Below are 25928 nucleotides of genomic sequence, written 5' to 3' on the forward strand. Positions count from 1 at the left end.
GCCAACCTTGGAGAGTGACCGAGAAGATGCTGCTGGGTCTAGGCTAGAGTGTGGGTGACACCAAACCCACTGAGTGGTCACAGCTCAAGGCAGTTCAAGCTGCAGGCTCAATCATAGCTGCTAATGTCCCGGTGTGGGTGAGGGTCTGTGCTTCCCCCTTCTGCCCAGGCCAGCTACAGCCTGGAGGCTGTGTGTCACCCCGCAGAACCTGCGGATCAAAGCTCGGAGAAGCTTCACTGGCAGGCTGAGGACCAGCGGTGGGAGGGAAATGTCCCTGTGAGCATCAGCTGGAGCCTGGAGTTACACCTAAGCCCCGAGGTGCACAGGAGGTGGCTGGGGAACAGGCACTGCTGGAGAGAGTCCCGCGTTAGAGATGTTTCTGGGTGTTGCGCTGCCTGGCCTGGGAGCGCCTGGCTGAGGCCAGCTTGCCAAGAGAACTCGCCCCACCCAGCTGCCTCTCTCTGCAGTAACTAGAACACTCTGCTCAGAAATCCTGGGGAAGAAACAGCTTTCCTAGGGCTGCTCTCTCTGGCTAACGAGTCAATGGGGGAACGTCTGTTTTCCGTCATAGCTGAGGCCCTGCGAACAGGGGGATGGCAGGGGAGCTCAGTCAAACATGGATGGGAGGTCAGGAAAAGCCACTCTTCCCTGCAAGTCAATATTGACCCCAGGGTGGCAGTAAGGGGCACTGCGTGGCTAGAGGTCCTGGCCTTCAAGTGAGGCCAGAACTGAGGGCTGGCCCGCTTGGGGCTGGTAAACTTCTTCCCCAAGAGAAAAGGCCCAAGTCCAACTGGGCTAATGCCATCTGCCTCATTAAAGACTTTCCCTGCAGCTGCCACAGGAGACAGGATTTTCCTTCCTTCCCTAAGCAGCTGGGCAGCGCTGCTGTGACTGTAACCCTTACTGCAGCTGTGCCCGAGGCCCAAACCAGAACAGGGCCCCACAGGGCCGGCACAGGCAGCTCCCAGCCTAATTAAGGCGCAGATCCTGCTAGAGTGGTTAACAAGCCATGGAAGGGAAGGGGAGCAGGGAGGAGTCTGCCCAGTGACATGGGCTAGGAACAGGCACAAGGCATCCCCTGACCAGCCAGCAGCACAAGGAGGGCAGGCTGGGGGCTGGGCCTTGCCTATTGCCCCACTTTCACCCCTCCCCCCCCCAGCACAGCAGCTCACACCACCAGGGTTTGAGGGCTCCCGAGGCTACAGCCTGACATGTGGCTCCATGAAAGTCTTGGCTGCCCCCTCCCCACCTCTGCAGGGGAAGCACTGGTGAGGGAGAGGCTATGGAAATCTCTAGCACCTCAGGCGTCTAGCCGCTCCACCCCTGGACCCAGGGACCGGAGCTGTGCTCCAGGCCCAGGGCCTGCTCTCCCTGCCTCCATCCCCATGGTCACTGGAGCACCGACTGCTGTCTGACCTCCTTCGCTTGCATGTCGTAGCCAGCTCCCTGCCCCAGCCCCAAGCTTCTGGGGCAGGCACTGTGCCCCCATGTGTCTGTGCAGTGCCCAACACAACGGGCCCCCAGCCTGCCTCACGCTGCCCCCACCAGGATTATTCAGGTGCAGTTGCCCCCCCATCCCCTGCCGTGTGGGGGCATTGTGCCACGGGTGCAGCAGCCTGTCTCTCTGTCCTCCCAGGACTGAGCTTATTTACAGATCCCAAAACGTCCCTTGGTCCAATTCCAAGGCCTGGCTGCTGGCGAGGAAACGGCAATTCTGGCTATTCCTGCCCCTGCAGAGCACTAGGGCCGACTCCTGAGGGATCCTGGTTTCTACACCCCCGCTGGGGGTCCTCCACTCTGCCCCCCAAGCCATGGAGCCCCCTCTGGCTGAGGTCTGAGTGAGACTCTCCATGAGCCACACCTGCTACTGCATTCCAGGTCAGGGAGAACCATGAGCAGGGATCCTCGTTTTCCATGATAAAACCCAAAATTCTCTGATAAAAACAACAAAAATTGGCGTTTTTCCACAATGAAAATGAAATGCTGAATGTCAGCTTCCCTAGCCGCAATATACACAGGTGTCAGCTGAGCACAATGTTCAAAGCCTACCAGCACTGCCATCACTCATTATAATAAAATACAATTGATAGCATTGCTATTTGTATTTCTTACACACACCAAATACTTCAATGTCTGTATTCCTCTATCTGGTTCTCCATATTAACTGAACCCCCAGCTGCCCGAGCCTGACAGCAGCAGGGGCTGGGGTGGTCAGTCCCAGCCATGTAGGGCTGTCTGCCTGAGCCCCACCACATCTGAAAATAAGGGATAGAAAGCTCTCCTGATTACCTGAATTTCTGGTGATGTAATCTGGCCCCGGTCCCCATGAGATTGGATAATCAGGGTTCCACTGTTTAGGGTTTTATTTTTTCACAAAATGTAAAAACCAAAGATTCGCTGTAAAAATGCAAATTCTGCATTTTTCCGCAGCAAACAGATTTCTAGGATCCCTGGCCATGAGTGCCAGGAGCAGGGAGCCCCTGGCTGGGTTAACAGCACCCCCTACTAGGCCAGGGAAGGCAACGATTCGCTAGGGCTCAGGCAGCAGTCTGACAAGAGGTTTCTAGTCCCCCATCAGCCCCACACGGAGCTCTGCGCAGGCACGTCATAAAAGCCACAACTCCCACCCAGAGCTGGGCGAAGGGAGCCCTAACTACAGGCCTGGCACCTCTACCACACCATGCCCTGCAAAGCAAGTACTGCCCAGCAAGGGGAACACCCTCCTCTGACATCCCTTAACCACTGAAACAATTTCCCCAGGACCATGGGGGATGCTCCATCCCTGGACATTCTACATCCCGACTGGCTGTTTTTCTAATGGATCTTCTCTGGGTAACTACTGTGGGGCAGGTGTCTGGCTGGTGCTATGCCGGAGGTCAGGCCAGTTGATCGCTGTGGTCCCTTCTAGCTTGGGGATCTGGGAACAGCCAGAGGCAGGATCCAGGCTAGCTGGGCCGGGGCTGGTAATTAACGCACTGTGAGTTACCACGGCAGTTCCTGCTCCAGCTCTGCCAGGGAGCATAAATAACCGGGATAACGATTAGTGAGAACTAGCACGAATGCAGCAATCTCACAGGGCAGCCGCTGGGAGCCCAGCTCAGTGCAGCTCTGCCGACACTGCTGGCTCCCTACCCCTTTGGCCATAAAGCCATGTCATACTGCACCAGGCTAGGCCAGGGCAATCTCAGACATCCCAGCCCAACCAGCAGGGCCCATGAGGAGAGGAGCCGGGCGCTCTCCCAGCGGGAAGCCCAGTATGACCCATCCCACAGCTAAGACATCCCCATGGGCAGAGAGGGAAAGGGCCTTACCACTGGGAGCTGGCTGTCTCCTAAGGGGTTTAGGAGCTGCCTGGGGAACACAAGCCACAGAAGGCAGAGCGGTGGCTAGTGCTCGGGGAGAGTGTAGGCAGTGGGCTACTGGGGCACATCTTGACCTTCCTCTCCCTACTGATGCCTCTGCAGACAAACTTGCCTAATGAGTGCAGGAGCTTTCTTGGCTCATGGGGCAGGAAGCCTGTGTGTGTGACAAGCTGGTCTCTATAGGAACTGGCCCCTCCTAGAACCCTGCAGTGCTACATGGGCCTTATTGCAGACTGGTGATTGAGCACAGCTCCGACACCTAAGCGGCAGGGAACTGCAGACGGGCTCTGCGAGCACTGCAAGAAAAAGCTCTACGGGCCTCTCTCCCACAGAGAAACCACAGGCTAGACACAACCCCCAGCAGTCCAGCCCCATCCATTCGACTGCCTGGCACCCACATCTGGGCCTCACTTCACCAGCCAATCACAGCAAGCCTCAGGGGCAGCAAAGCAGAACTGGGCCCGTTCCGCCTGAGGAAAGCTGGCACCATCCACTCCATCCACCAAAAGGTGCCCAGCACGCCAGCCCGGGCTCTGAGAGAACGTACCAACACCCGCACTCAGCTGCAGTGCCCCAGCCCTGCAAGTGCCCCCAGACCTCACCGCGTGGAACCTGCAAAGCTAAGGCCAGTGCTCATCAAACACAGTCACGGACCATGATCTGCAGGTGGAAACTGACGCAAAGCAGTGTCCAACCCAAGAGGAGGGAACTTCAGCCAGCACAGCAAAAGGCCTGAGTCTTCTCTTGTCTGCACCAAATTCCCCCTCCAGGACTTACATCTGACTTACACCTACATAAGTGACAGACGGCTCAGGCCCAGGGCGAGCTCCAAACCCAGGGCAGGGGGAGAAAGAGACTCCCTTCCGTGGCCAGAAATGAGCAAAGGCTCTGCTATGAAAAGCAAGCAGGAAAACCGGTTCCCGGAGGGAAGAGGGGGCGGAGATGGCATGGAGGGGTCAGGACCAGACAGCAATAAGGGAATGGCTGCAGGGGTTAACGTCCAGCCCCAGGGCAGCCTCTGCTCCAGGGTTCTGTCCCCGTTACACTCTGGCAGCACCCGTAGAGCTGCTCACGCCAATGAGCCTCACTGAACGGCACTGCGTGTGCGTGTGTCTGACGTGTGCATGGGACTGTCTGTCTCCTGGTGAGGGCCAGGCTCTCTATCCAGCGCTTGGCACTATTGTGGCTGGGCATAGGGGGCAGAAAGCAGCGAGATCTTTCCAAGTGGGCATTTCCTCTGCGCAGTGGAGTTCCCAGCTGGCAGAGACAGCTCCTCCGTTGTAGAAGGCAGGCCAGGGGCAGGAAGGGAGATGCTACTGGACTGTGGCGATTTTCTGCTGGCATATGGCCCCGTGGGGCTACAGAGCGTACTTCCTAGAATCTCTTAGGCGACACAAAGGATGCTGGGTCGGGGCTGGTGTAGAACTGACCCCACACTCAGGGTGCTGCAGCTGGCTTTTCTGTGCCCCCAGATACTGGGCCCAGCAAAGCATCGGAGCCTGTCTCTCTCTCTGTGCAGTGCCCTGGGAGCCCTTCTCAAAACCCAGGAGCGTGCTTGCCTGCCTTCGGGAACAGGGGATAAGAGAAGACGGCTGCCTGCCTCTCCCCCATTCCCTGCGGGCCACCAGACAGTGATTGGGATCTCAGAGCTGTGGCCAAGGGCAGTAACCGGATTAGCAGTGACTGACATGACTGAGTACAGCACAAAACCTAGGGGGCGCACAAGAGCTATGTCCCTTAGCTGCCCCCAGCGTTTATCCCCGGCAGCCCCGCAGGGACCCGCTGCAGGTTCTTCCCCTCCCACAGCCCAGCAATACAGAGCCCATTCCCCAGGCAGGGGGCAATGAGGGCGGAACCCACAGCTGGCAGTCTGGCACTGGTACCTCCCCAGCCGCTCTCCAGGGTGGGTGTGCCGGGGCATCCCTACTCTCTCCCCGTGCTGGAGAGGGGACCCCGCCAATGGTTTGGTCTCCCCCGTTCCTGGGTCAGTGTCTCTAGGAGCAGCGAGGCAGCTGGGAGCACAGAACCTATGGGGTGGGGGCAGTCAGTGGGAAGCTGGGAACACACACAGCTCTTTGGGGGGGCAGGTCAGGGGGCACTGGCTGCTGCTCCCCAGTTGCTGGGGCTCCCCTCCTAGTCTCAGCCATTAGCCCACTCAGCTTCCTGGGGCTGTCGTTTGGCAGGAATGAGGCGGCTTGGCTCATTCCCAAGGAAGTTCGGTATTTACTCTATCGCCCTCTCTCCACGACACCCGCCTACCCCCGTACTGTGTCCCTGGGCTCCCAGCCAGCCCTCTGGTGCCCAGGACTCCAGCGGTACCTCTCAAGCCTGCTCCCGGCCCTGGTCTCTGTAGCAGACCCTCCCACAGGGCACCTCAGTTGGATGGTGGCACCACAGGGGCACAGGCAGGAGACAGCAGGACCCTTGGCTGGTCAGAGGTCACGTTACCCACGCTCCTGGATCCTGCCAGCCCTGTAGACGGGAGCCCTAAACGCCAAGGTCTTACTTTTCCCAGCTGTCTCCAAGAGTTTCCTCTTGCCTCTCTTCTTCTGGGGGGCGGAAGGGGCCAGCTCACCCTCATCGGCCGGTGGGTCCGGGCTGTCCTTCGGGGTGCAGCGCCCGTTCTCCAGGGCCTGGCCCGTCTCACTGTCTGGGAGGCTGTCCGTCTCGTCCTCGCCATGCTGCCCGCCCTTCGGGGTCCCATCGCTGTCCTCCGGGCCTTTCCACTGGGCACCATCTGTCTCCAGGTCTCCATTGGGCACCTGCTCCGTGGAGCCAGCATCCTGACAGGGGGCGTGGCACTTTGGGACTGAGGCAGTGTCTTTGGATGTTTCACTACTTTCCACCTGCAGAGACAGAGAACGGGAGAGGCTGAGAGGCCAGCTCCTGCCCAGCTCTGGGCTGCATAGGCCCTTGGGCCACCTTCGCCAGCACCGTCACCCAGCCTCATCTGCCCTCGGTGCTCCCTAATCTGGCCCACAACGTGCCCCTTGATCCATGTCCCATGTGCCCTCACCTGATACAGCCCCCGAATGATCCCCAAAGAGCCCCCTCGGGCCAGCTACACCCTTGTGCTAGAGCTGGCATGTGCCCCCACTGGGACATCTCAGTCCTCTCCACCGCATGTCCACCTGTCCCCTGGCTCCTCCTTCCAGGGGGGTTCCCCGTTCACTGGCACTCTGCATGAGTCACCTACCCTCTGGGAGGGCTGAGCCCTGGCGGCCACGGCGCCATGTATCACAGTCCTGCCCCGCAACCCCACGTACTGCACCGGACCCACACCTGGGGGGATCAGGGCCATTGCAACCACTAGGCGAACTAGGCGGTAGCCTAGGGCGCCAAGTGGTTGGGGGCGGCAATGGAGCGGAGGTAAGCTGGGGCAGGGGGGCGCGGGTAGGGCCGCCTGCAGCAAGTAACGGGGGTGGGGGCGCACAGGAGAACTGGTCCCCGCCCCAGCTCACCTCTGCTCCGCCTCCTCCCCTGAGCACCGCCCCGCTCTGCTTCTCTCCCTCCCAGGCTTGCGCGCCAAACAGCTGATTGGCGCCGCAAGCCTGGGAGGCGGGAGAAGCGGCGGCGTGCTCGGGGAGGAGGCGGAGCAGAGGTGAGCTGGGGCGGGCAGCTGCTGTCCGTGGCTCCCCAGGCTGAGGGGAGGGAGGGGGCAGCGGGGAGCTGCCGCGGGGGGGCGCCTCAGGGCGGGGGGGATAGCTACCGTGGGGGGGGGCGGCACAAGGTGGAAGTTTCGCCTAGGGCGTGAAACCTCCTTGCACTGGCCCTGGGAGGGATGAGGGTCCAGAAAGGGCCCATCGGTCCCCTCTAGTGCTGTACAGCTCTGAGAGTGCCAGAGAACCCAGTGCTGCAGGGGTTAAAGGCACTGCATGGGGCAGATGCCCAGCCCTCTCCCAGCAGTGAACCCCCTGCACTGTACCGAGCTTGGGGGACCAGACTGCTCCCAGCTACAGGCAGCAGGTCAATAGACTATTGACCCCCCAAATATACACACACTGTACCCCAGAGACATCTCCTGGGGCCTGCATGAAATCCTTCCCCATTGGCTGTAACTTCCCCAGTGCTCCAAGACTTATTGAAAATCAACATTAACAGTTCAGTGAGCTCCCCAGCCAGCTCTTTTAAAACTCTTGAATGAAAGTAATCTGGTCCTGCTGGTTTAAAAATGCCTTACTTTAGTAGCTTCTGTTTAACATCCCCCAGAGATACAAATGGAATGGAAAGAGTGTTATCGTCACCATATGTTTCAGGCTCTTTTCTTACTACAAAGATAAATGGGACGACCCAGGAAATTATAGACCTGTTATCCGGACATCAATCGTGGGCTGTGACCAAAAGGGCTAATGTGATCCTTGGATGCATAAAGAGGGGAATCTCAAATAGGGATGAAGGATTATTTTACCTCTGCCTTTGGAGCCATGAGACCACTGCTGGAATCCTGTGTCCAGTTCTGGTGCCCACAATTCAAGAAGGATGTTGATAAATTGGTGAGGGGTCAGAGAAGAGCCACGAGAATGATTAAAGGGTTAGAAAAGAGCTTTAGACTGATTGACTCAAGGATCTCAGTCTATTTAGCCTAACAAAAAGAAGGTTAAGGGATGTCTTCATTCCAGTCTATAAAAAGAAAAGGAGTACTTGTGGCACCTTAGAGACTAACCAATTTATTTGAGCATGAGCTTTCGTGAGCTACAGCTCACTTCATCGGATGCATACCGTGGAAACTGCAGCAGACTTTATATATACACAGAGAATATGAAACAATACCTCCTCCCACCCCACTGTCCTGCTGGTAATAGCTTATCTAAAGTGATCATCAGGTTAGGCCATTACCAGCACAAATCCAGGTTTTCTCACCCTCCACCCCCCCCCACAAATTCACTGTCCTGCTGGTGATAGCCCATCCAAAGTGACAACTCTTTACACAATGTGCATGATAATGAAGATTACTTTAGATAAGCTATTACCAGCAGGACAGTGGGGTGGGAGGAGGTATTGTTTCATATTCTCTGTGTATATATAAAGTCTGCTGCAGTTTCCACGGTATGCATCCGATGAAGTGAGCTGTAGCTCACGAAAGCTCATGCTCAAATAAATTGGTTAGTCTCTAAGGTGCCACAAGTACTCCTTTTCTTTTTGCGAATACAGACTAACACGGCTGTTACTCTGAAACCTGTCTTTACACAATGTGCATGATAATCAAATTGGGCCATTTCCTGCACAAATCCAGGTTCTCTCACTCCCTCACCCCCCTCCAAAAACCCACCCCCATACACACACAAACTCACTCTCCTGCTGGTAATAGCTCATCCAAACTGACCACTCTCCAAGTTTAAATCCGAGTTAAACCAGAACATCTGGGGGGGGGGGGGTAGGAAAAAACAAGAGGAAATAGGCTACCTAAATAAGTACCTACACAGGGAACAAACATTCGATAACAGGCTCTTCAATCTAGCAGAGAAATGTCTATCAGGAGCCAAAGGCTGGTAGCTGAAGCTAGACAAATTCAGACTGGAAATAAGGAGTAAATTTTTGATGGTGAGAGTAACAATTATCCACTGGAACAATTTACCAAGGGCCATGGTGGATTCTCCATCACTGACCACGTTTCAACCAAGACTGGATGTTTTTCTAAAAGATCTGCTCTGGGAATGGTTCTGGGGCAGGTCTCTGGCCTGTTACATAGATGATCACCATGGTCCCTTCTGGCCATGGGATCCAGGTCACAACCCAGCCTGAAGCTGGTCACATGGGAGCGCAGGCAAGAGGCCTCCAGTGATAAACAGCGGGGGGCCCTGGCAAGGGAAGCGGACAGCGTGGAGATACATGTCCTCTGCCCCATTCTGAGGCATCTGGGTCCTGGGACCACCGGACACCTGCAGAGTGAGTTGCAGGCCCTGTTCCCCTCCCCATGTCCACTCCCATGTGCAGGAAAAGGTCAGGCTTGGGGAGACCAGACTCACAAATACTGTATAGCCCAGCCCAGTCCATGCCTGGGACACTGCACCCAGCAATTATTCACCTGCTGGGATGCAGGGGGAAGGGCAGGTGAAGGCTGTCAGGTCCGTAAATAAACCAGCACCCTCCACACTGCAACATGGCTGTGTGACACCCCAGCAGGGGTGGGAGGGTGCGCACACCCACCCACACACCCAGAGCTCATTGGAACCCTTCTGATGACCTGCACTCCTTCCTGCCCTGCTGGTCCTTACCCGTGGCCCCAGCCCCACCTGGAAGGAGAGCTGCTCAAATGGCTAATGGGATCAGAGAAGCCAGAGCTGGAAAAGGCCCTTCAGGCCTCATGCGACTGGGCCAGGATCGCCCAGTCTGTTCTCTAGGACTCCATCCTGTCACCAGAGCTCCCAGCCCTTCCCCAGGAAACAGCCCCCAGCCGGGCCCATTTCCCTGCCCGGCATGTCTCCTGAGCCCAGGCTAAGATCAAATCCCCACTCCCACCCCGTTATGCCCCCTGCACCCCTCTTGAAAAGCCCCACATTCCAGGCTATTGATCTCACTTGGGAGATGAGATTTTGTCAGACACCAGCAAACCCTTGGGCTCCAGGCACTGTCTGGAGACACACGCCCAGCCCTTCCTCACCCCCAGCTGCCTCATGCACACGCCTCCAACTCCCTGGAGTCTGCCTCGTTCTTTTCCTCCCTTCACAAAAGGCCCATGACTTGTTTTCTCGCATCGTAAAAACCATCCTTGGCCCAGCCCCTCACCTCCAGGCTCACTGAGTGTGAGACAGCTACTGCTGCTGGCTTCAAGTCCTCTGCTCAAACTCCATCCCAGCCCCACTCCAATCTAGCTTCTGCCCCACGGCCTCCACTGACACCACCCCCCCCATAAACCTCTAATGACCTCTTCTGAGACCAACTTCACAGCCAGTGCTCCAACTTCAGCCCCTCCAGGCCATGGCTGGCTGCCTTTAACACGATTGACCACGCTCACTTCTCTGTACCCTGCAATGCCTGGGCTTCCGGGAGCCTGGCCTCCTCCCTTGGTGTCTCAGCTGGGGGTGGTCTTGCTTCACTCTCCTCTTATGGGGTGGGTCCCCTCAGGGCTCCATTCTTGCCCCCTCCTCGTCTCCCTCTACACTGTCTCTGGGGGTGCGTCTACGCAGCATGCAGAAGGAAGCCTCCCAGCCCGGCTCAGGAGACTTGGCCCTGTGGGGCTCACGCAGGTGCTCTAAAAACAGGGCTCCAGAGCCTGAGCTCCAGCCTGAGCCGTAGCATCAGAGCTCTGTCTACACAGCTCTTTTGAGAGCACTAGCCCACGTCCGGCTAGCCCAAGCCTGACCCAGGCTGACAAGCTCACTTCCGTGGGCTGCGCAGACAAACCCTGGGTGATCTCAGCCACAAACATGGCTTTGGCTTTAACACCTATCTTTAAGCTGATGACTCACAAATTCACGGCCTGCTCCAGCCCTGTCTCCCTCTCTCTGTCCTAAGATCTCAGCCTGTCTCTTGAACGTCCTCCCGCGGGTGTCCAGCTGCCACTGAAACTTAACATAGCCACAACAAAGCTCTTGATCTCTCCCGACACCCTCCCCTGCCTTCTCTGGCATGGCGAATGCAACAACCAGCCTTGCTGCCGCTCAAGCCTGAATCTTGGCTTCCTCTCTGACCCACACACCTCGGCTGTGTTTGCATCTCCCCGCCCTTCCTCAGAACGAGCATCATGACAAGGGCAGTTTGGTCAGTCAGGCACTCCGTGGTCTCAGCCTGGCCCTGAACCACGGGGCTCCAGAGCCAGGTATGCGCATGTAGCATGGGACAGGCAGGCCAGTGACCTGAGCTCACAGGGTACGCCCAGCTGGGCTGATGAAAGGCTCCCAGCACCCATGGACTCTGAGCTCCCTCCAGCAGCGCAGGCCAGAGGGGATCTCCGTGCAGCCCTGGCAAATCTGCCACTCTCCTCCCACAGCCAGCTGCCTTACCTGTCCCCTCAGAGCAGGGTGGGCCGCGGGCAAACAGCCCCTGCACAGGGGACCCCAGGCCTGCAGGGATGAGCTGCACCCCTCTCCCCTCAGCAACAGGGAAAACAAACTACTCCCAATTCCCCCTCTCCTGCTGGGAGCCTGCCAAGCGTGCAGCCAGCCCTGCTGCCCCTCCGGAGCCTAGAGGGTAGGATTGGGCGCTGTTGTCCCAACACGCATGGATAGTTACACCCTGCCGCAGCCCCAGTCAGTCACACCTTTGCACTGAACCCAGCCACCCCTGCCCCACTCCTGACACCGGGCCCAGGAGCAGATCCAGCCACCCAGCTCCTCACAAAGCGCCCTCTGCTCCTGGCCTGGCCTGCCGAGTGAGCTGTTAATCCACGGCACTGCATCAATGTGACACCTAATGCTGAGCCAGCTGGGCCCCAGGGCGACACCCAGGCCGGTTCCTCCCATCCCCCGATCCAGCAGCCTGGGTGACAGGAACCTCCCCCAGGAACCAGGGCTGGGATCAGGTGTGAGGATGTGACTCAGCAGGGAGGGGGGACTGTTGACCTGGGAATGTGCCCTGGGGATGGGAGACCTGAGAGCCTGTCACCTGAGCCAGGAGCGGGAGGGGGAGGTAACACCTCTGCCCAGGAATGTGGACGGAGGCTGCAGCAGGGAACCTGCTGGGTGGGTTTAGTTTCAGTTTGGGGCTGGGTGGAGGAACACAGGGAACCCCAGGGCTGGGGTCTAAGCTCCCTGATCCCCCAGAAGGACTTGACTGAGGGGTCCTGGGTGCACCCACAAGCTCTGTTTTGGACTGTGTTCCTGTTGTCCAATAAACCTTCTGTTTTACTGGCTGGCTAAGAGTCTCAGTGAATCCCAGGAAGAGGGGTGCAGGGCCTGGACTCCCCCACACTCCGTGACAACTGCTGGTAGCGGTGGGATGTACTGCACCCCGTAAACGCCGTTTCCTGCAGTGAGTGACTGGGGAGCAGTAAAACGAAGGGGGATTGACGGGGACCAGGCGTGCTGAAGATAGAGAGAGACAGTTTCAGGGGGCGGTTAACCCCTGGGAGTGTGTGACCAGAGAGAAGGACTTTTGCAGTAACAGGGTCCCCCGGGGGATTGCAGCGAGCGGTCCCAGGGGCGGAGGAGTCTGCAGCTCGACCCTGGCAAAGAGGTGGTGACCTCAAGAAGGACTGGCACACTAGGGGCTTTTCCTGGAAACCGTGGAAAGCTGCCTGGCCTGCGAGTGGCCAGCAGGGAGATGTACGCTAAGCGCCTTAAGAGCGACCTGGTGGAGCTGTGCAAGCAGAGGGGGCTGCGCAATGGGAGGTCCACCAAGGAACAGCTGATTGCCCAGTTGGAGGAGAGCGATCGCTTGGATGACCTGATCCCTGTCCCTGAGGGAAGCTGCCCAGCGGACGCAGCGTGGGCCCTGGGGCCTGACCGGGCTGGGAGGGGTCAGACTGCTGCCCAGGACACCCCGAGACCCTTCCTACCTAGGCCTGGGGGAGGGGTTGGGGGAAGCCCAGCGAATACCAAGGGCACCCTGACCCCGGCAGCCAGCAGGGGATCCTCCCGGTGGAGCTCCCCATCCTTGGAGCGGATGCGGCTGGAATGGGAGAGGGAGATGAAAATGAGGGAGCTGGAGGATCATGAAAAACAACGTCAGCATGAGGAGAAACAACGTCAACATGAGCAGGAGGAGAAGGAGAGGGAACGTCAGGAGAAGGAGAAACAAAGACAGCAAGAACTGGAGCTGGCCAGGCTGAGGAGCAGTGGGGCCCCAGCTGCGGCGAGTGAGGGGGGACCCAAGACTGCAAGAAACTTTGATAAGTGCTTCCTGGCCCACCAAAGGAGGGGGAGGACATAGATAGCTTCCTGACGGCCTTTGAGAATGTCTGCGAGATGCACAGGGTTGATCCTGCAGACAGGCTCCAGTTCCTCACCCCCTTACTGGACGCCAAAGCCGTGGAGACGTACAGCCGGATGACAGGGGCGGAGGCAGGGGACTATGAACTATTCAAACAGGCCCTGCTCCGTGAGTTTGGGCTGACTCCCGAGATGTACCAGAGAAGGTTCCGGAGTCAGCATAAAACGCCTGACATCACCTACCTACAACTGGTCAACCGGATGCAGGGATATGCCCGCAAGTGGACAGCTGCGGCCCAAGCTAAAGAGGACCTGCTTGACCTAATCGTACTGGAGCAACTGTATGAACAGTGCCCTTCCGACCTGAGGCTGTGGTTGGTGGACAAAAAGCTCGAGAACCCCCAGCACGCAGGGCAGCTGGCCGACGAGTTTGTGAACAGTTGGTCGGGGGTAGCCGGGAGGAGTCCCAAAAGAACAGGCCCCCCCCTCTCCCCCGATGCAGAGAGAGAGTCACCAGGGGACCTCCCAGCAGGGAAATAGGGAGAACCCCCTCCAAAGGGGAACGTCTGATGTCGGGCCCCTCCGACCCGCTCGAGGGGACCAACGTGACCTGAGCTGCTATCACTGTGGCCAGAGAGGCCACGTACGGACACAGTGCCACGGGCTCAGGGACAAACTGAGCCAACCCAACCTACCCAGGGTTAACTGGGTAGGGACTCAGCTGGACGAGGGGCAGACGACCCAGGAAAGGGGGGCTGCCAGTTTACCATCTGCGCAGGAGGGAAGAGTACCCCAGGCCAGCTCCGCCAGAGGGCTGGAGGCTCTGGACTCAGGGAGCTCGGTTTACAGGGTGGGCGCGGGGCTGTCCCTCCGGAGAGAGTGCCTTGTTCCCCTGGAGGTGGATGGGAGGAAGGTCAATGGATATTGGGATATGGGCGTGGAGGTGACGCTGGCCCGGTCCGAGGTAGTGGCCCCAGATCGGGTGGTGCCCAACACCTACCTGACTCTGACGGGGGTGAGCGGGACCCCATTTAAGGTGCCCGTGGCAAGGGTACACCTGAAATGCCGGGCCAAGGAGGGCCCCAAGGATGTGGGGGTACACCACCATTTGCCCACTGAAGTTTTGATGGGGGGAGACCTAGAGGACTGGCCAAGCAACCCCCAGACCGCCCTGGTTGTGACCCGTAGCCAGAGCCGGCGAGGGGCACTGCGCCCTGACCTTGGGAAGGGTACCACACCAGAGGCGCAGGACCCTACCCTGGTGGGGAGGGAGTGCCCAGGAACAAGGCTCAGAGAGGCTGAGGCCTCAGACCCGGCCAGTGAGAGGGAACCGGGCCCCATCCCTTCCCCAGCCGCTGAGTTCCAGGCCGAGTTGACGAAAGATCCCTCCTTGCGGAAGCTCAGGGACCTGGCCGACCTCAGTGTGGGACGGACCATGAGGAGAGGCTGCCAGGAGAGGTTCCTGTGGGAGAAGGGGTTCCTGAACCAAGAATGTGCTCCCACAAGGGAAGTAGAGTCCTGTGGGATCAGGAGGCAGCTGGTGGTCCCCCAGAAGTATCGCCGCAAGCTCCTGTACCTGGCCCATGACATCCCCCTCGCAGGGCACCAGGGAATCCGGCGCACCCGGCAGAGGTTGCTACAGAACTTTTACTGGCCCGGGGTCTTTACCACGGTCCGGCAGTATTGCCGATCCTGTGACCCCTGTCAGAGGGTGGGGAAGGCCCAGGACAAGGGGAAAGCGTCTTTGAGACCTTTGCCCATCATAGAGGAGCCTTTCCAGAAGGTGGCCATTGACATCGTGGGGCCTCTCAGCAAGACGACCCGGTCGGGGAAGAAATACATTTTGGTGGTGGTATATTTTGCCATCCGCTACCCCGAGGCAGGTGCCATTAGCTTCCATTGAAGCAGACACCGTGGCAGATGCGCTCCTGACCATTTTCAGCCGAGTGGGGTTCCCCAAGGAAGTCTTGACAGACCAAGGCTCCAACTTCATGTTGGCCCTGCTCCGGTGCTTGTGGGAGAAATGTGGGGTCTGGCACAACTGGGCCTCAGCTTATCACCCCCAGTCTAATGGGCTGGTGGAGAGGTTTAATGGGACGCTAAAGATGATGGTGAAAACCTTTATGAACCAGCACCCGCAGGACTGGGACAAGTACTTACCTCACCTGTTGTTCATGTACAGGGAGGTGCCCCAGGAGTCTACCGGATTTTCGCCTTTCGAACTGTTATATGGAAGGAGGGTAAGGAGCCCCCTGGACCTGATGAGAGACGAGTGGGAGGAGAAGGCCACTCCCGATGCAGAGTCAGTGGTGGAGTATGTCCTGATCTTCCGGGAGAGACTGGCTGAACTCATGGGCCTGGCCAGGGAGAATCTAGCCAGAGCCCAGAGGAAGCAGAAGGTCTGGTACGACCACACAGCGCGGGCCCGTGCCTTCGCCACCGGGGATCCGGTGATGGTTCTCATCCCCGTGAGAAAGAACAAACTACAGGCCGCCTGGGAGGGCCCTTTCAAGGTTGTCAAGCAGCTCAAGGAGGTAAACTATGTGGTGGAGCTGTCGAACCGGGCGCAGCACCGCCGGGTGTACCATGTAAATATGATGAAGCCATATTATGCCAGGGGGAGTGTGGTGTTGGCCGTGTGCGGACATTGGGAGGAGCAGGGAGATGACCCTTTAGTAGATCTATTCCCTGGGACCAGAGCTGGTTCCCCCCTGGAAACAATTCCCCTCTCGGATCAGCTAACCCCTGCCCAGCAAGCTGAGGTCAGGGGGGTGCTGCGTCCGTACCGACAGCTGTTTTCCAACCAGCCTGGACGCACTAAACTGAATGTCCACCGGGTGCAGACAGGGTCGCACCCACCGATAAGATGCTCCCCGTTCCGAGTCACAGGGAAAACTGCTCACGACCTGGAAAGAGAGGTTCGGGACATGCTGGCTTTGGGGTTGATCCAGCCATCAGCCAGCCCTTGGGCCTCGCCGGTGGTGCTGGTCCCCAAAAAGGATGGGTCGGTCCGGTTCTGTGTGGACTATCGAAAGCTCAATGCCATCACTGTATCTGATGCCTACCCCATGCCCAGACCGGACGAGCTCCTAGACAAGCTGGGAGGAGGTCGGTACCTTACCACCACCATGGACCTTACAAAGGGCTACTAGCAAGTGCCGCTGGATGCAGATGCCCGGCTGAAATCGGCCTTTATCACGCCTCTGGGGCTCTATGAGTTCCTGACCCTGCTTTCGGTCTCAAGGGAGCGCCGGCCACCTTCCAACGCCTGGTGGACCAGCTCCTGAGGGGGATGGAGAGTTTTGCCATGGCGTATATTGATGACATCTGTGTCTTTAGCCAGACCTGGGAGGACCACGTGTCCCAGGTTAGACAAGTGCTGGACCGACTCCAGGGGGCTGGGCTGACTGTAAAAGTGGAGAAGTGCAAGGTGGGGATGGCTGAAGTATCTTACCTGGGCCATCGACTGGGGAGCGGCCGCCTAAAGCAGAACCAGCCAAGGTGGAGGTGATCAGAAACTGGCCCGCGCCTCAAACCAAAAAGCAGGTCCAAGCCTTTATTGGGATGGCAGGATACTACCGAAGATTTGTGCCCCACTTTAGCGCCATAGCCACCCCCATCACTAAGCTATGCAAGAAGGGGAAGCCAGACAAGGTGGTCTGGACCGAGCAGTGCCAGGAGGCTTTCTGAGCGCTGAAGGAGGCTCTGGTCAGTGGCCCAGTTCTGGCAAACCCAGACTTTGACAAGCCCTTTGTGGTGTTCACCGACGCCTCCGACACGGGACTGGGGGCGGTGTTAATGCAGGAGGATGAAAAGGGGGAGAGACACCCCATCGTGTACCTGAGCAAGAAGTTGCTACCCCGGGAGCAACACTACGCAGCCATTGAGAAGGAGTGCCCGGCCATGGTGTGGGCCCTCAAAAACTAGAGCCCTATCTCTTCGGGCCACACTTCACCGTCTACACCGACCACTCTCCCCTGACCTGGCTGCACCAGATGAAAGGAGCCAACGCCAAGCTCCTGAGATGGAGCCTGCTCCTGCAGGATTACGACATGGACGTGGTCCACGTGAAGGGAAGTGCCAATCTGATAGCGGATGCGCTGTCCCGGAGAGGGGGCCCCAAACTTCCCCAGGTCACTGGTCACAGTGACCCCGCTCAGTTCAATCTCGAAGGGGGGAGAGATGTGACTCAGCAGGGAGGGGGGAGTGTTGACCTGGGAATGTGCCCTGGGGATGGGAGACCCGAGAGGCTGTAACCTGAGCCAGGAGGGGGACAGGGAGGTAACACCTCTGCTCAGGAATGTGGATGGAGGCTGCAGCAGGGAACCTGCTGGGTAGGTTTAGTTTCAGTTTGGGGCTGGGTGGAGGAACGCAGGGAACCCCAGGGCTGGGGTCTAAGCTCCCTGCTCCCCCAGAAGGACTTGACTGAGGGGTCCTGGGTGCACCCACAAGCTCTGTTTTGGACTGTGTTCCTGTTGTCCAAATAAATTGGTTAGTCTCTAAGGTGCCACAAGTACTCCTTTTCTTTTTGCGAATACAGACTAACACGGTTGTTACTCTGAAACCTGTTGTCCAATAAACCTTCTGTTTTACTGGCTGGCTGAGAGTCTCAGTGAATCCCAGGAAGAGGGGTGCAGTGCCTGGACTCCTGCACACTCCGTGACACCAGGCACTGCCCCAAGTGGGTGGCACCAAGGGAGGCCCCCTTCTCCTCCTGAGAGTGACAGGCCAGGCCATGCAATGGGATCCCAGAGCTGTTCCTTCTGGACACTGACGCTTGGCCCTCCCTGAGAGCTGCCGCCCGCTGGGTATCTCTACTGCACTGCTCGCCATGGTGCCTATGGGGAGGGGGTGGCAAAGCCCCAAAGGTGGGCCCAGGCTGGCTGAGGCCTGATACTAGAACTGTCTAGCTGCACCTAGTGCACCCCTTTTGTCTTCGGGATCCCATTTTCCATCTCACCCCCACCCAGGGCCAGGCTGGCCCATTCTGCACCCAGAGCTCCTGGCCTGAGGCACAGAGCCACAAGGAGGGCAGGGTAAACCTCTCGGTGCTGAGTGTGGGGTAGAGACACATGCCCCCCGGTGACCCCATGGCCACCTCCCAGGGCTCCAGGAGAGCTCTGTAGCAACAGGATAGACCCTCCTGCCAAAGCCAGCCGGTGAGTAGCCAGAACATGGCAAGTCCTGGGAGCATCAGGCTTCCCCACATGGTGCTGCGTGGCTGGGGTGGGTCTCTGCTGAACGGCATGCAGCAGGGCGGAGGAGGGAGGGCCTGTGGCTTCTTGTAGCACTTTTCATTAGTCATGTAAACCCAAAGCGAAGAAAGGCCCAGGGACACGGATTCCTACCAGCAGCTGGGTACCTGCATTATTCATAGCCCATTCATACTGGAGAGGAGCCGGCCTGCGCTGGCAACCCTACCCAGCTGCCGCCACTGGGGAAAGTGTAAAAAGTGTGTGTGTGAGTCAGGCAGAGCCAGAGCTGGCATAGGGCACATGGGCGACAGGAACAGGGAGGTGAGAGACAGACCCTGGCCAGCTGCTCAATCACTCTCCCCAGCCCCTCCCAGCTGCACTGACTGGTGTCTGCCTTCTGGAGCATCCTCACTGTTGGCTACCAAGCTGCGGGGCCTGGCCCGCTCTGCAGTTTGGCCCTGCATGCGCTAGCAGCCAGCCTATTTCCTCTGAGGCGCCCTGGGACTGGCCTGCCCTGGCAGCATGGTCAGGTGGCTGTCACTCAGCAGTGCTGTGCCACCCAGGGAACTATCTGACAACAGTTCGCAATGATTGCTTAAACCCCTCTGCGCTGGGGAACCTGGGTGGGCAAGCGGTTCCAGGCGGGAGCCCTGCAGAGAGCACGAGCTGTGGTCCAGCCCTGGGCTGGGTGAACAGCGAGGGAGATTGCGTTGGGTACACAATCAAGGCCGACCCTTCCCCACAGCCACGCAGCCCAGGACAGAGAAGGGCAGGGCTGGAAGCCAGGCTGATGGTGTGAAAGCCAACCAGGTGAGCTCCCACCCCAGCCTTGATCCCCCCTCTGCCTCCTGCTCCTGGGGCTCGGGGGTGAGCAGCCCTCCACAGGCAGGGAGGAGCAGTGCAGCAGGCTCATGTCCCATCCTGCCATCCTCCCAGGCCTGGGGGCCAAGACTCCCACCCTGCTCAGCAACAGCGCTCGGGTGCCATTTGCCAGAGGGTCCAGGAAGACCCGCACAGCGGAGAGGCTGCAAGGGGAGTGGTGGACGGAGGGGGAAGGGTGAGGAGTAAGAGTGAAAGGGCCCAACCTGGCTCAGTGGTTTCCGTGGCAAGGGAGAGTGAAAGTGTAAGCATGCTCTGCAAACCCCAGCAGGGACGTGTGCTGAGGCAGCGCTGGCTGCAGGGGGCTGTGCTGGGGGGCGCTTTGGTTCTTTCCATAACAGCAGAGTCTCACCCAGCTGCAGGATCGGGGCCAGGCCACAGCCCTCCGAGATACCGGGCACACACACAAACCAGCAACAAATCCGATGGGGCAGCACTGGGGGCTCTTCTTTCCAGGCTGCCTTTGGGTCCCCACTCCCCACCACTGGGGCTGCCTTGGGACCCCGCTCTCTTCCCCCAGGGCCACCCTGGGGCCCTTTGACAAACCTGGCCACAGAGATCCGCCTCCAGGACTGATTACTGCAATTCATTCGCTCTAGCAACAAAGTCAGACCCCCAAAAACCTCCAGCTGGGGCAAAATGCAGCACCATTCCGCTTAGCAACACATGGACACATCACCCCATGCCCCGCTTTCTCCTTCAGCTCCCCACTTGAGCCAGGTCAAGGTCTCTGTCCTGATACTCAAAGCCCCAGAGAATGGCCCTGGCTCCCTGTGTCCAGGGCCTACCTTCCTCCAGAGAAAAGAAACTGTCCCCCACTGGGGGAGACAGAACTTTCCCGGGAGCTGGGCCTGGCCTATGGAACTCACTCCCACAAGAGGGGAGAGACTCCGAGCTCCAGGCTGAATCTGAACTCAGGTCTTCTAGCTGCTGCTACTTTCCATGCTGCTGCTGCAGGTGGGGAGGGCAGAGTCTGGGTTATTACTAAACTGGGACGCGCTCAGCTCCTCTGCTGATGGGAGCCACCCAGCCAGCCGACTAGCCAGCCCACCCCTGCTCAGTCACCCACACTGCTCCCTGCAGCAGAGCCCCCTAGCCCAACGCCGGAGCACGGAGATCTGCAGTCAAGGTGGGAGAGCGCTCCCCCGAGTCACACTGCTCCCTGTTGCACCTGGGCCCCCCTGGAGGTCCCCCAACTGCCCCTACACCAAGCCCCTGATTAGTGCCTCAGCAGAGTCCTGTCTCACATGGCCACCCTGCACCTGGCAGCACGACGGGCAAACATGGCCCCATTTCTGAAGCAGCCATTTGCTCAACTGCTGCACTAGCTCAGCCTCCCACCCCGGAGGCCCCATGCCGGCAGGGTGCCAGGGCTATGGCCATGAGCTCACCAGGCACATTACATGCTCCATTAGAAAGCATGAGGTATTGAACACTTAGCTCAGTTTCCTGTGCTCCAAACCCAGCGTTCAGCTCCCTCTGCCTCTGCACCACCCTCCCACAAGCGAGGCAGCAGGAACAGGCCTGAGCCCTGGGGCCCAGCTCAGCCTGCCTCTGAGGAGGAACAAGAAACCAGGAGCACTGCAGAAGCCGAGGGCCTGGGACTCTCCCCGTGGGCCGAGGCAGGCCTGCTTGGAGCCCAGCCAAACATGGAGGGAGCAGCAGAGAGGAGGTGGCTTGGGGAGAATTCACTCAGTGGCGGGAACCTCACGTGGTGCCAGCCTTCTTGGGCACTGCACCACCCTGCCCAGGCGAGACGGTGGCCGTCCCACTCAGTGCCTGCTGTGCCAACCTGTCCTCGGCCCAGGCCCTGCAGGCAAGCCTGGGTTTGAAGCAAGAGGCTTGTCCCTAAGGCAGGGAGACAAGCCTGGAGTACCAGTCCCCATGCCCCGAACGTGACTTGCTCTCAGTCCAGCCCCTTCTGTGCTGCAGGGCACAGGTGGGCATCAGGAACCCCTTCAGTCCACTGAAACGGGCCCAGGGGAGCCTCCCCCTTGCCAAAGCTCACTCAGCCCCTCATCTCTCTCTTACCAGGCAGCCTTGTCCCGGTGCCATGCCAGTGCCACGCAGACCCCCAACACCACAGCTCCTGGCACCAGCTGGCCACTCGCTGCTCCCTTGGTCTCACTACTCCCTTGGTCACAGGTAATCACGTGAGAAGGGAAGTAGGGCCAGGGCTCTGGCAGCGATCAGTGGGGCCAGGCGCTGTGCCCGGCTGATGCAGAACGGTGCCGACACCAGCATCATGCCCTGTGGAAACTACACGTCCCAGGATGCAATGCACACTGGCAAGGGGCCAGAGGGCACAGTGAGCCTGCCAGCACACGGCTTGGCTTTGCCTCTGCTCCATCGGCTGGAATAGCTAAGAGGGACCAGGGGGCTGCAGTGAGGATCGAGGGGCTTGGGCTTAGGGGGGCTGAACCCAGGATTAAAATGGGGCGGAGGGCTACAAGTGAGGCTCGAGGGTCGCTCTCAAGAGCTCTCTGTATCCTTCCCTTTCACAGACACTGAAATTCCACCACAACTAACTCACAAATTGCCTGGCACCAAGGCTGGAGAGATCCCTGGGGTCCCTCGCTGTATGCCAGGGAGGGACCCCACTGCACTGGGTCCCCAGCAGCGGGCAGGAAGGTGTCACTGTGGAACCCCCCACCCACTCGGCCATGTGCTGACGGACACCCCGCCCGCCAACAGCACATCCAAGGCCACAAGGGGCAGCTGCCTCTTACCATGGTGCAGGCCCCAACGCATCCCCTCCGGAGCCCGAACGGAGCCCCCAAGGACAGCTGCCGCCTGCCTGCGTCCCAGGAGCCTCCTCCCCACACTTGTTTCTCTATCTCAGAGCCTGCAGCAGACGCTTCCTGCTGAGCGCTGGCCCTGACGCTGCCTCGCTCAGAGTCACTTCCTCCCGTCACAGGCCAGCCCCCCCTCACCCCCAGCGACTCGCCTGCTCCGAGTGCCCCGGGGACCCAAGGCCTGGCCCCACAGGAGGAATGTGAAGCTGCAGGGAGTCGGGCAGGATGTGCCAGGATGCAGGGGAGAAAAAGGCAGGAACTGAAGACCTGGTGGGGAGGAGGCCCAAGCAGCTGGCCGTGCACTGGGGGAGGAGGTGCAGGGAAGGGCAGAGCTGGGCACAGCCAAGAGACACACACACCAGCAGGGGGTTAAGCAGCGGAGGGGAAGAACCAGGGTTTTGCAGAGGGGATGGTGAAGAGACAGCAAGAGCCTGGAGCTGGGGAGGGGAAAGCTAAGGAGCCCAGCCTGTGTGCAGCTGGAGCTGGTGGCTGAGGCGCATTTGGGGCTTACTGGGGTCAGGAGGAGAAGCGAAGCCATGAGAGTGGGAGGGGTCGCCAGGCACGGACCCTGGGATGCCCACAGGGAGGGGGAGGGGGAGCAGCAAGCGATATTTGGAACTGGAGGATGATGGCGGGCAGTCTAGCCCAGAGCCCTGACTGCCTGAGGAGGCTGGGGGTCTGTCACAAAGCTGCACAAAGGCGATTGGGGCAGCCCTTGAGAGACCGAACAAGTCCCACCCTCTGCGACCGGGAGGGGACCCTGGGTGCCCAGCCCCCAGCCCACGCCACCACACAGCAAGACTGCCTTAGGAACTGCAGGACACGGGTGACGCTGCCTGTTCCCGGTCTGTCTCTCTCTCAGCCTTGCCACTCCGCATACACACAGACCCCAGAGAAACCCCTGGCTGCCCTGAAATCTGCTAGGGAGAGCATCCGCCTGCACCAATGCTTTGTTACTGTGCCAGCCACTGCACTGCTGGACGGGCCACGGCTGTGTTTGCTTTAGTGCCTGACCTGACCCGACCCTTGGTTCCAGGGCCTTCCTGTATTGCACAGATATGAAGTGTAGGGAATGGAGTAACCAGCCACATTGCAGTGTGTTCATCAGCACGTGGACCCGGGAACGTGCACCCGGGCACGCGCTCTCTCGCTCTCGATCTCTGCACTCTATCAGGATGCCCATGTTTGCCTGAAACCCCCAAGCCTCGTGGCAGATGCTGATTCTTGTAACTCATTGAACCCATTCTAATACAGGGGAGGTGGGGTTGGATTTTTAGGAGAGAACATAGGGTGTGGGCAGAGTTGAGCTCAGAGAGGAACCCTGGGAGCAGCCCAGCCTGGAGAGAAGCCAGAGCTAGGGCTTGGCTAGCTTCACTGCAAATTCCTTAATTGAATAAATCCAAACTCTCAGAAAGGGGAAAGTTTTGAGCTGCTACAAATTGTATAGACTGTTTGGAAGTCATACAAACTCCTCGTCACACTGCACAAACCTACCCCTACACAAATGCTCTGAGTTGGCACAAATGTACATGCTGTAAGAGACCATGGTATAGGTGGTCTGGCCTAGCAGTCACAGCTTGGCTGAAGTCTGTCCAGCAGGGACAGGAGCCACTGGGCAAGAGTGGGAGGAACCACAAGGCGAGGTCCCATAAACAAGAGTCAGGGTCAATGGCAGGCCAGGGTCAGAGACCGGAGATCAGAGGTAGTACCGGGTTAGAATCGAGAGGCAGGAATCGGGATCAAAGTCAGGCCGGGGTCAGAGTGGAGATCAGAGGCAATACCGGGTTAGAACCGAGAGGCAGGAGTCGGGGTCAGAGTCAGGCCAGGGTCAGAGACCAGAGGTAGTATTCCACTCAGATGACACCTTGTGGGAAGGGGTGCCCCTAAGAGATCCCAGTGCCAGAGGGCAAGAGGCTCCCCCGATCAGCTGAGGAGACTAGCTCCGTGTACCCCAGCACACTGTGGCTCTAACCTGTACCTACCAGGTGTCATGTCGTATGTCACTGGGAAACAAACGCCTCGCTGGCGGTTCATGTTCTCGCGTGATGTACGTGCGGTGTGTAGTAAGAGTTATGGATACACACTGGAATTACACTTACGGGGGTTTAAACCAGGCACGTCAGGGGGTTGGTAAACAGGTCTGCCCTAGACAAAGGAAGGCGTCTTTGCTTCTACGCCCAGCCCAGGGTCAAGCAGAGACAATGCAGGTCTACTGACGTGTCAGGCAAATGAAGCCCCAAGCTACCAAGTGGGGCAGGAGAAAGCTTCCAGCAGGGAAGAGAAACTTTATCTGGGCTATAAAGACAGGGGGTCTGAACATCAAGTGCTAAGCAATTGGATCACCTAATTGTGTCCAATATTTCTGGGTTATAACCGTGTATGGAGTGAGGTGTTTAGTGAAGGCCTGGCACGCTAGTGATTAACAGCATCACCAAATGTCTGTACGGCCATGACACTCCATCAGGAACTGTGGGCACTCATGGACACTGGGCTTCACAGAGTGTCCTAGCAAAGGAGAAACGGGTCTTTCCCCACCAGCAGGGAACGTCACCACTGTCCACCTGTCTCCTATGTCCATTAAGTGTGGTGAAGTCACAATCTGGAAGCCCCATTTTCAGGCAGGGGATGGGAAAAACATCCAGACAACCGGCCTCTTGAAACAAGGTCATTGGCCTTTGGGAGACATTGGCAAAACCAGCTGCCATCTGTGACACCTGGCACTAGGCAGGCACAAGGGAATAGGGCTCTGGCAAGCTGAGAAAGGTGGGTCCTTCAAGCCAGAGGAGCAGGGGTGAAGTAGTGCCCACCTTTAAAAAAGGGAAGCAGGAGGATCCGGGGAACTACAGGCCAGTCAGCCTCACCTCAGGCCCTGGAAAAATCATGGAGCAGGTCCTCAAGGAATAAATTTTGAAGCACTTAGAGGAGAGGAAAGTGATCACGAACAGTCAGCATGGATTCACCAAGGGCAAGTCATGCCTGACCAACCTAATTGCTTTCTACGATGAGATAACTGGCTCTGTGGATGAGGGGAAAGTAATGGACGTGTTATTCCTTGACTTTAGCAAAGCATTTGATATGGTCTCCCACAGTAGTCTTGCCAGCAAGTTAAAGAAGTATGGGCTGGATGAATGGACCGTAAGGTGGATAGAAAGCTGGCTAGATCATCGGGCTCAATGGGTGATACGTCCAGTTGGCAGCCAGTATCAAGCAGAGTACCCCAAGGGTCAGTCCTGTGGCCGGTTTTGTTCAGTATCTTCATTAATGATCTGGAGGATGGCGTGGATTGCACCCTCAGCAAATTTGCAGATGACACTAAACTGGGAGGAGTGGCAGATACCCTGGAGGGTAGGGATAGGGTACAGAGGGCCCTAGACAAATTAGAGGATTGGGCCAAAAGAAATCTGATGAGGTTCAACAAGGATAAGTGCAGAGTCCTACACTTAGGACGGAAGAATCCCATGCACTGCTACAGACTATGGACCGAATGGCTCGGCAGCAGTTCTGCAGAAAAGGACCTAGGGGTTACAGTGGACGAGAAGCTGGATATGAGTCAACAGAGTGCCATTGTTGCCAAGAAGGCCAATGGCATTTTGGGCTGTATAAGTAGGGGCATTGCCAGCAGATCGAGGGATATGATCATTCCTCTCTATTTGACATTGGTGAGGCCTCATCTGGAGTACTGTGTCCAGTTTTGGGCCCCACACTACAAGAAGGATGTGGAAAAATTGGAAAATGTCTAGCGGAGGGCAACAAAAATGATTAGGGGGCTGGAACACATGACTTATGAGGAGAGGCTGAGGGAACTGGAGTTATTTAGTCTGTAGAAGAGAAGAATGAGGGGAGATTTGATAGCAGCCTTCAACTACCAGAAGGGGGGTTCCAAAGAGG

The 25928-nt window shown here is 58.2% G+C and overlaps 1 protein-coding gene across 5 annotated transcripts in view; it reads right to left on the bottom strand.

Moving 5' to 3' along the window:
* The window catches only part of DNMT3A (DNA methyltransferase 3 alpha), a 272889-nt gene that overhangs the window by 161923 nt on the left and 85038 nt on the right, over window positions 1-25928 (bottom strand). For 4 of the 5 annotated variants that reach the window (XM_077812261.1, XM_077812260.1, XM_077812259.1 and 1 more), the window contains exon 4: window positions 5869-6208. In XM_077812261.1, the coding sequence (XP_077668387.1) occupies window positions 5869-6208 (340 nt within the window). The remainder of the gene's footprint in view (window positions 1-5868; window positions 6209-25928) is intronic. The other variant, XM_077812262.1, reaches the window with a different exon arrangement.

Source organism: Eretmochelys imbricata, chromosome 3, assembly GCF_965152235.1.
Source record: "Eretmochelys imbricata isolate rEreImb1 chromosome 3, rEreImb1.hap1, whole genome shotgun sequence".
Lineage (NCBI taxonomy): Eukaryota > Metazoa > Chordata > Testudines > Cheloniidae > Eretmochelys > Eretmochelys imbricata.